This window comes from Bos indicus, chromosome 4, assembly GCF_029378745.1.
Source record: "Bos indicus isolate NIAB-ARS_2022 breed Sahiwal x Tharparkar chromosome 4, NIAB-ARS_B.indTharparkar_mat_pri_1.0, whole genome shotgun sequence".
NCBI lineage: Eukaryota > Metazoa > Chordata > Mammalia > Artiodactyla > Bovidae > Bos > Bos indicus.
Window position 1 is genome coordinate 30,975,193 of NC_091763.1, and position 14,707 is coordinate 30,989,899.

The 14,707-nt window shown below is 41.6% G+C and overlaps 1 protein-coding gene across 1 annotated transcript in view; it reads left to right on the top strand.

Moving 5' to 3' along the window:
- DNAH11 (dynein axonemal heavy chain 11) overlaps positions 1 to 14,707 on the top strand; it is a 368,614-nt gene that overhangs the window by 324,961 nt on the left and 28,946 nt on the right. Inside the window, exons 69-74 of the mRNA XM_070787580.1 lie at positions 498 to 668; positions 3,675 to 3,797; positions 5,230 to 5,423; positions 6,602 to 6,750; positions 7,612 to 7,739; positions 14,166 to 14,393. Coding sequence (XP_070643681.1) covers positions 498 to 668; positions 3,675 to 3,797; positions 5,230 to 5,423; positions 6,602 to 6,750; positions 7,612 to 7,739; positions 14,166 to 14,393 — 993 coding nt within the window. The remainder of the gene's footprint in view (positions 1 to 497; positions 669 to 3,674; positions 3,798 to 5,229; positions 5,424 to 6,601; positions 6,751 to 7,611; positions 7,740 to 14,165; positions 14,394 to 14,707) is intronic.

The following is a 14,707-nucleotide window of genomic DNA, read 5'->3' on the forward strand; positions in this document are numbered from 1 at the left end:
GTAGGATAGTGGTTGTCAAGGAATGGGGAGTTACTGATATAATTAAATGAGTTTTTTAAGTGAGTTGTTGTCTAACACTGTTGCAGTTGTTCAAGAAGAAAACAGTTTGAAAATGGGTTGTACCACAGTGTAAATATACTTAATACTACTTAAAACTAATAAGATGGTAAATTTTACCCTTTGTGTATTTTACCAAAATTAAAAATAAGAATATATATATGTATATATATTCAATTGCATGGGTAGAAGGACAAAGGACAGTGCAATTCAGTTGGTTAGGAAGAAAACGTGGGTAGATTTTATGAAATAATGTTAAAAATAATAGCAGACTTTCACTGAAGCCTTACCACATGCCAGGAGCTGTTCTAGAGCTCATAGAATCCTTGTAAAACCCATCCTGTTCTCTCTCCCCATCCATACACTATAGCCTCTGGCTTGGGACTAGCTGGACACCTGCCATCAGTTGTCACCCCTTAACAGTGCCTTGAATTCCCCAGGCTTTCAACATGCTGTTCCACAGAGCCATCGAGCAGACTGACAAGGTGGAGGACATGCCGGGGCGCATCTCCGCCCTGACCGAGAGCATCACCCATGCCGTCTTCCTCTACACCAGCCAGGCGCTGTTTGAGAAGGACAAACTCACCTTCCTGTCCCAGATGGCTTTCCAGGTGAGGAAATCAGTCACTGAAAAGCAGCCCCAGAACCCGAGTCTCGCATCTCTGTGTATTAGCTACTTCACTGCTGCTCGGAAGCCCTTGGTGGCCTAAAGATAGTTTGAGTTTCCCGGAGGGAACCTGGGCATATGTCAGCCTTGTGAGTCGGTCAGCGTGCAGTGGCTTGGGTGGGTTTGCACTTGGGGCAACCACATCGACCATCACTCTGTGAAACAGGCCCATGAGGCGCTGGCCTCACCTTTCCAGGTCCTGTACAGACCTCCCAGGTATTTATCCCCCTGGGGAGTTTCTTGGAGAGAATCTCAAGGTTAAAGTTCCAAATCTGAGTGGTCCTGGGAGGTTTTCAGAGCCCCGTTAAAAAACAGTCAATGTATGGAAAGAGCTCCAGGTTTCACACTCCAACTTTCAGTAAGACCTCTTTCTCATGTGGACTCTGCAAACGATTTTGTTTAAATACAAGTACCCCTGGTGAGGAAAAAAAAAAAAAAAACATCAAGGACCTCATTCCTAGATGAAATAAACATGTGTTCCTTTTATTAGTCTGTTTGCTGTATAACTTTTTCGGTCAATTCAAATCTTGATGGAAGATGTCTTGTTTTGTGTCTTCCTAAGTACTTTGCTCAAAGAAGGCATTTTTAAATACTTGCTGTTAATAGTGATAAACTATCACTTCTCTTTCAATAGTTTTGGTGTTAATAGAGTCCTTTGGGTTAAAAAAGAATATATGGGTGGAATCATTTTATAATATATGTGATAAACAGTAATGCATTACAAAATGGAATTTTTCTTTTTAACTTTCTCCCAGTTTTATCAAGACAGAATAGACACATACATTGTATTAGGCCAGCATGTTCAACATAATGATCTTACGTATGTATATATTGTGAAATGATTACAGTATAAGTTTAGTCAACAGCCTTCCCCTCATATCGTTACATTTTTTTCTCATGATGAGAACTTTAAGATTTACTCTCTCTTTTTGTTGTTTAGTCCCTAAGTCATGTCTAAGTCTTTTGCGACCCCATGGATATAACCCGCCAGGCTCCTCTGTCCATGGGATTTTCCGGGAAAGAATACTGGAGTGGGTTGCCATTTCCTTCTCCAGGGGATCTTCCTGACCCAGGGATCGAACCTGTGTCTCCTGCGTTGGCAGCGAGTTCTTTAGCACTGAGCCAGCAGGGAAGCCTTACTCCTTAGCAACTTCCTAATACCCATAGAGTATTGGTAACTATGATCACCATGCTGTAGGTCACATCCCCAGTACTTGTTTATAACTAAAAGTTGATACCTTTTCATACCTTCATCCATTTTTCCACCCCCACCACCTGCCTCTGACAACCACCAACTTGTTCTCTGTATCTGTGAGTTCTGTTTTTTTGGATTCCACATGAAAGTGAGATTATACAGTGTTTCTCTTTCTCTGTGTGACTCTTTTCCTTAGCATAATGCCCTCAAGGTCCATCTATCTTGTCACAAATGACAGGATTTCCTTCTTTTTATGACTGAGTAATATTCCATTGTATATGTGAATGTGCATATATAAAAATTATACATACATACATACACACACACCACGTTTTCTTTATCCATTCATCCATAGATGGAGGCTTAGGTTGTTTCTGTATGTTGGCTATTGTAAAAAAAAGTGCTGTAATGAACATAGGAATACAGATATCTTTTTGAGATCGTGATTTTACTTCTTTGTATACCCAGAAGTGAAATTGCTGAATTCTGTGATAGTTCTAGTTTTAATTTTGGGGGGAATCTCCATATTCTTTTCCATGTAGCTTTACCAGTGTACATTCCCACCAACAGTGTTCAAGGGTTCCTGTCTCATATCCTCACCAGCATTTGTCATCTCTCGTCTGTTTGCTGATAACCGTCCCAACAGGTGTGAGGTGACATCTCATGTGGGTTTGATTTGAATTTTCCTGATGATTAGTGATGAGTGATGTTGAGCACTTTTTCATGTAACTGTCAGCCATTTGTGTGCCTTCTTTGATACAATGACTATTCAGTTCCTCTGCCCATATTTTAATCGTATTGTTTGTGGGTTTTGCTGACCTTCGAATGTTTACATGTATTGTTCATGAACAGTAATGGACCAGGGATGGTACCATATGTATACACACGTGTACATATATTTAAAACTTCTTTTTAGAATATGTATATGGATTATTTATCTGAAATACTATTTACATAAATGTAAGCTTTATATATATGAGGACAACTTTTTGTTTGATGAAATCAAATTGGATTAAGAAAAATTATCCAATAAGATAATATTCTGATACATGTTACCACCTGTAATGCATTTTGGAAATATCTAGAATTTTTAAATAGCACAAACCTCAAACATTTTACCTGTTTACCTTTATAAGGTGTTATAGTTTCTGTGTGGAAATTAGGAATATTTCATTTGTGTCCCTCCTAAATATTCTATGGGCTGTTTATCAGCTCTGTAACCAACATGCCTAAAGTTCAGTTCATGATGTGTTTGTTGTGTCTGTAAAACAACTTCCAGTTTTTTCTCAACATAATCTCACGTGTAAGAAAAGTCTTACGTATCTCATGGTTTATTGACTATAATTTCTATATCAGGACTAACTCACTGTACTAGTTTTACCTTTTATTTAGTGATTCGGTCCATTTTCATCTGAGGCTTTCTCAGTTTGTATAAAAAGTTTCAAGACAAGTTTGATCTAACAGCAGAAGACTAAATATAGTTTAAAGCATAGTTTAAATATGCTGCTAGTCAGCACAGGTGTTAAAATTGAAATGAACCAGGTTTGGTAATTATTTGCTATTAGATTTTCAATCAAGATTTTGAGTTCATGAGTATAATCTAAGGTCCCTTATTTTAACCACAAACTGATATATATCTATAGGAATTCTCAGAAGTCTTAGTTCTGCCTTTTCAGCCGTGTCTATTAAGTGGTGACTGCATCCTGGATTTTGATACAGACCACATGACCCTTTTCTGCTTTGTGTCCTCTCAAGATTTTGCTGAGAAAGAAAGAGATAGATCATCTTGAATTGGATTTCCTGCTTCGGTTCACAGTTGAACACACTTCCCAGAGTCCTGTTGATTTCCTCACTAATCAATCATGGAGTGCTATTAAGGTATGTTGGGAACGTGATTTTTCAAAAAATTTCTAAATCTTACTTCAAATCTCAGTTCTCTAAAATGTAGTTTTAAAAAATATAGGTGATATACACCATTTTAGTTGTAGATAAATGCTGTTATTAATTTTTTGAAGAACTTCCTATACTCTTTTCCATAGTGGCTACACCAATTTACACGTCCACCAACTATATTCTAATTTCCCTTTTTTATTTGGAAGTAAAGGAACTTCTGATCTATTTATGGATGGGAAAGTTGTTAATAAATATGTATAATGTACAGGACCTTTGGTTAAAGTTGAGGAGTATAAGTGATCTTTTTTTCAGTTGACCTGAATTGTTTCTTCATTTGGTTTTTCTTTTTTATAGTATTTCTCCACTTTTTCAAAATAGTTTTGTTAATTTATACAGCGGTATAGTCATGTATTATCATTGTAAAATGTTTAAGCAGCACAACCCTAATTGTAAATCCTTATTCCACGTTTCTGTCAGAAGATTCTATTACTAAAAGTTTATTCTCTGACTCTGGAATTCCTCAGAGATGCTCATCACGTACTAAGCCTCACCATACTCTTTTTTTTTTTTCCCTAAGACAGGAACATTTCTCTGTATTGAAAATATCTATGTTTTTCCTTAGTTTTTTAGTATGTTTAGATTTTATTTTAAAATAGAATTTTTAATTAGATTATTACTTTAGAATTATAACTTCAAGTTCAATTGTGTATCAGGGTCTCAGCAGAAAACAAATGGCAAATTCAAAGTATGATTTTTTAAAAGTTTAACAAAGAGTATATTTTCATTGTATAAGAAGAAAGATGAGGGGATCAGCCAGGGATGGGGAGGGGAAAGGGTGGGAAAGGAACACTTAGTGAAACTCCTGAGAAAGGAAACTATGGGAGGGAGCCAGCTTCTCAGAACTCTGGCATTCCGTAAGGAAACGGAGCCACTACTGAACAGCATCAGCACAGAAAGCACTGGGAAGAGGTACCTTCGCCTCCGTTCACTGGCCCTCCAGCCTCTTGCCAGTGCTTCCTGTTGGTCAGACCCAACCAGGCAGAAAACCAGGACGCTTTGTTCAAGTCATCCTTCACAATCACCGCCTTTGCAGGACAGGGAGCGTCCTGAATAAATCTGAGGAGGCAATGAAGACTGTCCAGCACCACTTTACCTGCACAGGATCCAATATAGTCACACGTCTTATTTTTTTGTTTTGTTGCAGGCCCTTCTTTCTTTCTTATTCTTTAATTTTTAGTTTATATTATAGATGAATAACAGTGTTGTAGTTTTTTTAGGTATGAAATAGATAATCACCAAGGACCTACTGCCTAGCACAGGGAGCTCGCCTCAACATTCACAGCTCTTTGTCTCAGACTCCAGGCTGCTCTACACTAGCTGCTATGTTAGTCTCCTCTGCTTCCCCATTTTATCACAGGCGGTCGCCCTCATGGAAGAGTTTCGAGGCCTCGACCGAGATGTGGAAGGATCTGCCAAGCAGTGGAGGAAGTGGGCGGAATCCGAGTGTCCAGAAAAGGAAAAGTTGCCACAAGAATGGAAGAAGAAAAGTTTAATACAGAAGCTGATTATTTTGAGAGCAATGCGCCCTGACAGAATGACATATGCTCTCAGGTGGGGACAGTTAGCTCTTATAGAAATTAACCTAGAGGAAACTTTGTCTTAAAGACTAGAAGTATCTGGTGGAGACTCAATGGTGGAGACATTATGGTTCGTGTTAATGAAAAGTGATTCTGCCAGCATTTTTATATTATAATCACTACTGTTGCTAAGATTTGCTAAACACTGAACAGTATGCTAGTCTGTCAGTGGACTGAGTGTATTCTTCCTGAAAACCTTAGTTCTGAAATCAGCAGGGGAAACCGGAAACTGATGGAAATATTCTAGGAAGAGAGCTGGCAGAGTTCAGAGGCCAGGCACTTGCATTATCCTAGTGTGAGTCTCATTGTCTTTCACTTGGTAGCGGCACTTTGGCTCTGAAGATTTTGCACATCAAACAAAAAATGAATTCCTTTCAGGGATTCACTTATAGTTCTGTAACTCTGCAACCAGAACAATTTAAAAGCAGAACCCTTGTCTGAATCTTGGTTGAAGTGTCCTTTTTTCTTTGCCCTTTTGGCTTCTCAGTGGTAATATGCTGCTTAATTCTAATTTGAATTCACCAGCCAGAGAGTTCTCAAGTTCCTTCCCTATGGAGCTGCTTTTTCTTCAGTAGTATTCACTTGCTGCAGGTTTTTTCCTTTGCTTTGTCTTTTCAGCCAATTTTCCCTTTGCAGAAGCCTCTGTCGCACCCTACTTTACAAGTTAATTCTGCTTAGTAGTACTTACTTTCTGCTAAATCTGATGCTGCTGGCAAATAATCCCTGCTTAATTGAGCTTCCCTGTGTTAGAAACACCCCAAAAAGCATTTGTATATTCATGAGAAGCCCAACAGGCTGGAAAATTGCACGGTGGCAAATCTAATGAACTGTTCATAAGTAATGGGGGGTCTGGCAGGGGGTTTGGGGGGACACAAAGCCACATGCAGGCAGCTGATGATACTCAGGAGGGTCTCAGTAGCCCCCCAAAAAGAACGTAGGCTTCTGATTTTCATCGCTTCTAAAGCAGTGAGAGATTTCACCGACTTGACTGCATAAATCTAGTCAGATTCATACTACCATTATTACAAGACATCATATGTTCTAAACAAGGTTGGCTTCCTTCCTGTGTCTGCAGTTTAAGCTGATTCAAGTTGTGGCACTTTTCAAGGTCAAAAGCACCGATCCTATCTTTGGCATTTTTTTTTTTTACAGGAATTTCGTGGAGGAGAAACTGGGTGCCAAGTATGTAGAGAGGACCAGATTGGACTTGGTTAAAGCATTTGAGGAGAGCAGCCCCGCCACCCCCATATTCTTCATCCTCTCTCCAGGAGTAGATGCCCTCAAAGACCTGGAGATACTGGGTGAGTGACCAGGAGGTGGCCATCCAGCCCTGACTCTCACCCAGCGCCAACCCAACCTTCCTTTCAGCTCACAGTTATCTTAGTTGGTTTTTTTTTTTTTTTCCTTCCCTTTCTCATCTGTTGGAGATTGAATCTATGGAAAATGTAAGGTTAATAACACTGTAGTCAGAAGAAATGTTTAAATGGAACATTCCTCTGGTTGGCATAATGCAAGTTTCTTTTGTACAATTTTCTACCTTTTGACTAGATGAGGGCTAGAGGGTAATTTTCTCCATGCTCTTGTAATCTTGTGCCCCCTGTGACTAAATAATGGTCATTAGAGCAAGTCTATTCGATTGTGCTAGGCACTGTCACTTTGTGCTTTCGATGACTATTCCCCACGGTCTGCACGGAGAACTCGGGTTAATAGAGCTGTGACCTGACTGTGCCGGATTCCAGCACGGCCTCGCAAGGTGAGAGGCTCCTGCGTTTTACCGAACGAGCTAATCCAGTCAAAAAAATGATGTGATACCTACCACATGTTGCTCCTTTTTATGAGGGCAGTGTTCTGCTACTCCTGCAAGAGTTTATAAAGCTTAATAACAATGCTTGCCACCTATCAAAATGTCAAAAGCTTTATTATGATAAAACCAGAGGAACTAATTTCCACAGGCTTTGCTAATGCTTGCGGGGAGGCTGCCATTGACACTGAAAGCTTAAAACGATGCTGTTGAAACAGCAGAGGTTTAGTTTGGATTCTTTAGGAAAGTAACCCAGGAGGTAACAGCGGTTGCCACAGAAGACATCAGGTAACAGCATGCCGGACCTTTCTCACCCCTCCTTGGTTCACTCTTCCGCTTGCTGTGTCATGCCCTCCCGCAGGCAAAAGACTGGGCTTTACGATCGACTCTGGAAAATTCCACAACGTGTCTTTAGGACAAGGGCAGGAGATGGTGGCAGAAACGGCCCTGGAGAAGGCTTCCAGAGAAGGACACTGGGTCATACTCCAGGTGAGTATCATGTTTTCAGGGGCAGCATGGGGAATGAGCACGATGGGCAGTGCAGAGCCACCCTGCCCAGTGGGCATGAACCTTTCACATAACACATTGTGATCTGCAGAGTCCTGGGGGTGCCCTCAGCAGCAGAGACACCTCCAAGGTGACAAGGAGCTCTACCGACAAGAATACATACCATCTTTTGAGGGATTTTCTAGCCATTGTGGTTAAAACTTTTTAAAAAATTATTTATTCATGACTGCAGTGGGTCTTCGCTGCCGCATGGGGCTTTCTCTAATTGTGGTGAGCGGGGCTTGCTCTCTAGTTGTGGCTTCTCTTATTATGGAGAATGGGCTCTAGGTGCCTGGGCTTAGTTGCTCTGCAGCATATGAAGTCTTCCCAAACCAGGAATCAAATCCATGTCCCCTGCATCGGCAGGCAGATTCTTATCCACTAGACCGCCAGGGAAATCCTAAAATTTAAAATACTAGAGGGAGCCCATTGTTCTCTTTATGCACAAATATCTGAAACACCCAGTAGGGCTTGAGGACAGACAGACAGACAGAGTACCAACACTGTTGTCATGACATCTCTCATTTGCATATAGCTTTAAAGTTGACAGAGTATTTTTTCATATCTCATTATATCCTATGACTCTGACTCTGCCCCTAGTTTATTGTGTAGCATTCTCTTTGTAAATTAAAGGATTGAGGATTAGTCCCTTTATCCTTTCCAGGGCTTATATATATATGGGTCTATGCATCTGCCAGTCAGTGTTCTCTGGAGTAGTTTCCATGACTCGGGATTCTGGTGTCAACTGAAAAAAAAAAAAAAAAAAAAACCACGCAAAGGAGGTACGAGTTCAGTTTTATCTGGGGACTATAGCCCGGGAGACAGACTCTCAGCTCTGAGAAACTACAGCAGAGAGGGAGCGGGGAGAGGCCAGTGTGTATGTGGTCTTGGCAACCAAGCACACGTCTCAGTAGAGGGTTGCTGCTAGTCACAAGGAGCAGACATCTCTGCTAATGATTTTAGTGATTTTCTAGGTATAAAAAGATACAAGAAAGAGATTCATAAGACATTTTCTCCTGAAAATACCTAACCATGAAGGTCTGTTCTACCAGGTTTTCCCAGCATATAGAGTGCCTTATTCCCGACCTCCACCCCGAACACTTTTCAGGCTGTGTTGAATGCCAGTGGTTGCAGTGGCTGATGATGTCATCCTTATAGAAAGAGATGGAAAGCAGCGTTTTTTAGTTTGCAACAGCAAGAACCTAAAACCCATGGAGGCCAGGCCAGCTTCAGGTGGCACCTAGGGGCCAAGCAGACTCCTAATTCAGCAGGGCATGCCAGCTGTCTTGGGGGGTCTGGCCTTTTGATTTGGAGCACAAAGGTTCTCTTTTATATGCCAGACTCTCTACTAGGCAATTCATTCCTGGGATACATTGTCGCTAATCATCACAGCAAAGCTGCAAGGGGAGGTATGACCATCCCATTGTAAAGATAAGAAAATTGAGCCTCCGAGTAGTCTGGAGGGCCTCAGGGCCACCCAGTGGGAAAGGACAGAATCTGTTTGGCAGCAGACGATGTGTTTTCAGCTAGCCCACACTGCCACCTCACGCTGTCAGGATGCTGGCCTTCCCTAACATCTCCAGTGTCCAGGGCTGATGCTGTTTGCATTTATGCTTAAAATAAAATTGGATGCACAAAGACGCTGCCCATTATCCACACAGAATATAACCTTCTGGGAGAATAGAACCTACTGCTTAAACCGTGAGCCTTCAGTATGGGGACTTGGGATGACGTGTCCCCTTCTGAGCCTCACAGAGTCAAATGGCTGACAGTGGAGGGTTTGTTTTTCTAAAACCAGCAGGTGTTGCTTGGACAGTCGTGTGGACCCTGGGATCTTCCCACAGAAGAAAGAGTCCTTTGCAAATCCTCACATCCAGAGGCTCAGACTGCATGAGACTGGGAGGCTGCAGCTATCTCCTAAGAGAGGACAGCACCCACAGCAAAATGTTTCTGTCGGTTCTATGTCTGTGCTGAGCTACCAGTTGTCCCCTCCCCCAAAAAATGCAAGCAGTGAGTTTTCCCATTTAAAAAAAAAAAGCCTTGAAAGACTGTACTTTGTGAAGGGTCTCCTTTTGGGTATCTATTCTAGACTTTTGTTCCTAATGATAAGCCAGAAACTTAGAATGTAACTTTTTTGCTATTTTTCACCACACTCTGCAGTTGCCGAAGATTTGTGGTATCCCTTTGATTGGCAGTTAAAAGAAGAGCAGGACTTTGAAGCATGACAAGACCAGCATAATCAGAACTTGTTATATTATTTGTATTTTACATTCAGTTTTGTTGGCGTGGGCAAAGGATACGTATGCACATGGTAATAAGTTCTTATCCAGACTCCACCATAGTCAATTACTATGATCAGAAATAGCCCCCCTCAAGATGTTTAGGCAGCTACTAGCGTTGTGTCAGAAAACCCACATTCCACAGAAAACTATAACTAAGGTAGCAGGCTGGCGCTGTCTTTATCTCATGCACACCAGATGATTTGTGAATTAAAATAATGGAATTAAAAACCATTTTTCATGGGCAAAGTGGGTCGTTTTCAACATATGTGTATTGACTAAAAACGTTGCACAAACACTGCTGCCCTTGGACAAATGGCCACGGATATCTAGCCAGTCTCAAAGCTGGTATCCTCAAGAATGGTCCCCAGGCTGGATTCCAAAGTGTGACTGTGTACAGCGATGGTGCGCTTGGAGATTTTTCTGTTCCCTGACTCCAAAGTCACCACCTAGGGATATTTTTACATTTGTTTCACATAAACTTTCCAAGCAAGGCATTGTCATGGTCCTTGAGGTAGAGAATTAGAACACATTTGAGCATGCAAAACAGATTTTTATTATAGATTTTGCTCCTGCTTACTTGTATGAGTGCACAGTTAGATGTGAGAAGCACTCTCCTTATCATCTAGTAGCAAGTAAGTGAGAAAACTTAGAGAGCCCTTACCTACTGTAAAAGTTTTCTAGGGTTGCCATACCAAAGTATCATGGATTGGATCATTTGAGCAATAGGAATTTAATTTCTTATTGATCTAGGGGCTAGAAGTCTGAGATGAAGGTGTCAGCAGAGTTGGTTTTAACTGAGGTCCTTCTCCTTGGCTTATAGATGGTTATAGTCTCCCTGTTTCTTGACATGGCCTTCCTTCTATGTGTGTCTGTCTGTCTATCTACTAATCTCTTCTTCTTATAAGGACACCAGTCATATTGGATTAAGGTCCACTTTAATGTCTGCTGTGCTTGCTGTGCTTAGTCACTTAGTCATGTCTGTCTCCTTGCAAACCCATGGACTGTAGTCCACCAGGCTCCTCTGTCCATGGGGATTCCCCAGGCAAGAATATTGCAATGGGTTGGTATGCTCTCCTCTTTAATGACTGCATTTAGCCTTAATTACCTCTTTTAAGAACCTGTTCCAAATATAGCTGCATTCTGAGGAACCGAGGGCTCAGTTCAGTTCAGTCACTCAGTTGCGTCCGACTCTTTGCGACCCCATGAACTGCAGCACGCCGTGCCTCCCTGTCCATCACCAACTTCCAGAGCCTACCCAAACTCATGTCTATTGAGTCAGTGATTCCATCCAACTGTCTCATCCTCTGTCATCCCCTTTTCCTCCTGCCCTCAATCTTTCCCAGCATCAGGGTCTTTTCAAATGAGTCAGCTCTTCACATCAGGTGGCCAAAGTATTGGAGTTTCAGCTTCAACATCAGTCCTTCCAATGAACACCCAGGACCGATCTTCTTTAGGATTGACTGGTTGGATCTCCTTGCAGTCCAAGGGACTCTCAAGAGTCTTCTCCAACACCATAGTTCAAAAGCATCCATTCTTCAGTGCTCATCTTTCTTTATAGTCCAACTCTCACATCCATACACGACTACTGGAAAAACCATAACCTTGACTAGACGGATCTTTGTTGACAAAGTAATGTTTCTGCTTTTTAAAATGCTGTCTAGGTTGGTCATAACTTTCCTTCCAAGGAGTAAGCATCTTTTAATTTCATGGCTGCAGTCACCATCTGCAATGATTTTGGAGCCCCTGAAAATAAAATCAGCCACTTTCCACTGTTTCCCCATCTATTTGCCATGAAGTGATGGGACCAGATGCCATGATCTTTGTTTTCTGAATGTTGAGCTTTAGGCCAACTATTTCACTCTCCTCTTTTCACTTTCATCAAGAGGTGCTTTAGTTCCTCTTCACTTTCTGCCATAAGGGTGGTGTCATCTGCATATCTGAGGTTATTGATATTTCTCCCGGCAATCTTGATTCCAGCTTGTGCTTCTTCCAGCCCACTGTTTCTCATGATGTACTCTGCATATTAGTTAAATAAGCGGGGTGACAATATACAGCCTTGACGTACTCCTTTTCCTATTTGGAACCAGTCTGTTGTTCCATGTCCAGTTCTAACTGTTGCTTCCTGACCTGCATACAGGTTTCTCAAGAGGCAGGTCAGGTGGTCTGGTATGCCCATCTCTTTCAGAATTTTCCAGTTTGTTGTGATCCACACAGTCAAAGGCTTTGGCATAGTCAATAAAGCAGAAATAGATGTTTTTCTGGAACTCTCTTGCTTTTTCGCTGAGGGTTAGGACTCAACATATGTACTTGGATGGACACGATTCAGGCCCTGACACCTTCCAATGTTCAGTATTCTCCTAGGAGGAGAAAAGCCTAATAATGTCAACCACTGGATTGGCGTAGGTCTTTTTACAACAAAACTGTTTTGAAGAAAGATATCTACATTACTGTTCTGTTATCAAATTCAGATTTGGCCACTTGCTGCTCCAAAAGCCAATTCTGGAGAGGTAAGTGCTGGTAGGAACAGAAAGATTGCCAGATTCAGAAATCTGGCAACCTGGAGAGAAGGCAGACTTAGCTCCCAGAACCAACTCCAAAGGTTGGGCTCAGCGATAAAAGGTTTTAAAGGGAAAGGGAAAAAAGTAATCTCAGCTCATCATTGAGGTAGGGGGTTCAGATCTATTGCCATCCCCCTTTGCGAGCTTCCCTAATAGCTCAGTCAGTAAAGAATCTGCCTGCAATTCAGGAGACCTGGGTTCAATTTCTGGGTCAGGGAGATCCCCTGGAGTAGGAAATGGCAACCCAGTCCAGTATTCTTGCCTGGAGAATCCCATGGACAGAGGAGCCTGGCAGGCTACAGTCCATGGGGTCGCAAGAGTTGGACACCACTTAGCTACCGAACCACCACCAGCAATGCACGCAGGCTTGTTAGCACCTTGTGGTCATTCTTCAGATGTTAATTGTTTACACAGTCTGCTCACCTGACTACTAAAGGGGAGGATGGGAAAAGATCTAGTCATCTGCTAAGGACTTACTTTCCATTTCTGCTGCTTTGATCTAAGGGAAGAATCAACAGGTTAGGTAAGGCAATGTGTGATCAAAAGATCTGAGAGGGGTTCTAGGACCAGAGATGAGTAGGACATGGGGGCACCTAGGTCAAAGTTAGCTACGATACAGCTTTGTTAATGTGACAAGACAGGCGGGTATCCTGCAGGGAGCTGCTTCCTGCAACAGAGCTGCCTTCAAAACAGCTGCCTACATTCCCTTCCCTGTTTGCCATCTTTCTATTTCTTTAGCCATTATAATCGTAAATGTGTTTCTTTGTTGGAAATAATGATGTATTCCTGGGGATGATATTTTCAGTCACTATAGCAAGGGCCAGAGATTATGTGAGGTATCTTTATACATCTCTCATAGCACCAACTACCAAGCTGAAATGGTGGGTGTTTAGAATGGGAGGAGCCTATTTGTAAATTGTAAAACTGAAAATCGAAGAGTGATGGTGGTGACATTTGTTTCTTACCCGATTTCTGACAGCCCTGGGGTTTAAGTTAAATAATGTTAGGAATACACAACGCATCTTAACAAAGAGTGATTGCTTGCTTTCTCAGCTGGTCTTTGATCCCTCATTTCCATGTTAGAGTTCATACACCAATGAGTAGAAGTTGGAGTAGAGGACATTTCCATCAGTAACAATGAAGTGGCTGATCAGGTGCATTTCTGGCCCTTAGTTCTTATACTTGGTCAAACTAACCCAGATTAGTCTCAGTTATTGAGTGTGAACTGTAACAAAGCAAAGTATCAAGACCTCCATCTCAGAAGTGATTGGTGGGTGTTGGAAGTAGGTGCGTGTTGGAAGGAGATTTTGGTTTACAAAGACAACCTGTAGTGATTTGGAGCACTTAACGTGTTCAGTGCTCAATTCTGTCGTGGTTTTTTCTTCCCCCTAACGTGTTAATAAAGGAAACTTTAAATCATGGTTCTCTGTGTTTTCAAGACATTTCTGTAAGGGAAAATGTTGTAATCTTGTAATTTAAGTAACGTACTTCAGTATTTCACAGCAGTCATAAACCATGCTCTTTTTCAGAATGTCCATTTGGTAGCCAAGTGGCTGAGAACCTTGGAGAAACTGCTTGAAAGATTCAGCCAGGGAAGCCATCGAGATTACAGGGTTTTCATGAGTGCTGAGTCTGCATCTACACCCAGCGAGCATGTCATCCCTCAGGGGCTCCTGGAGAATTCCATCAAGATCACTAACGAGCCCCCCACAGGGATGCTGGCCAATCTGCATGCTGCTCTCTACAATTTTGATCAGGTAAGAAAGCAGAAGCCCAAAGCCAGGGTCTTCTCACAAGACTGTGAGACCTAAAACCACAGCCATATATATAAAGAGAATGAACAATCACGTGCCTCTTTGAGAAACTTGCTTATTAAAGACAAACATGGCAGACTAGTATTTCTAACCAAAGAAAGAGGAAAAGCCATTGCTCTTATTGATGTTGTTGAGAAGGATGATGACGATGACGTAGCGAGTTTTGGTATAATGTTTAATATTTTTAGGTATGATTTTGATATCATTAAATTTAAAGCCCTTCTTTTTAGATTATATCCATACTGCCTTCAAATTTA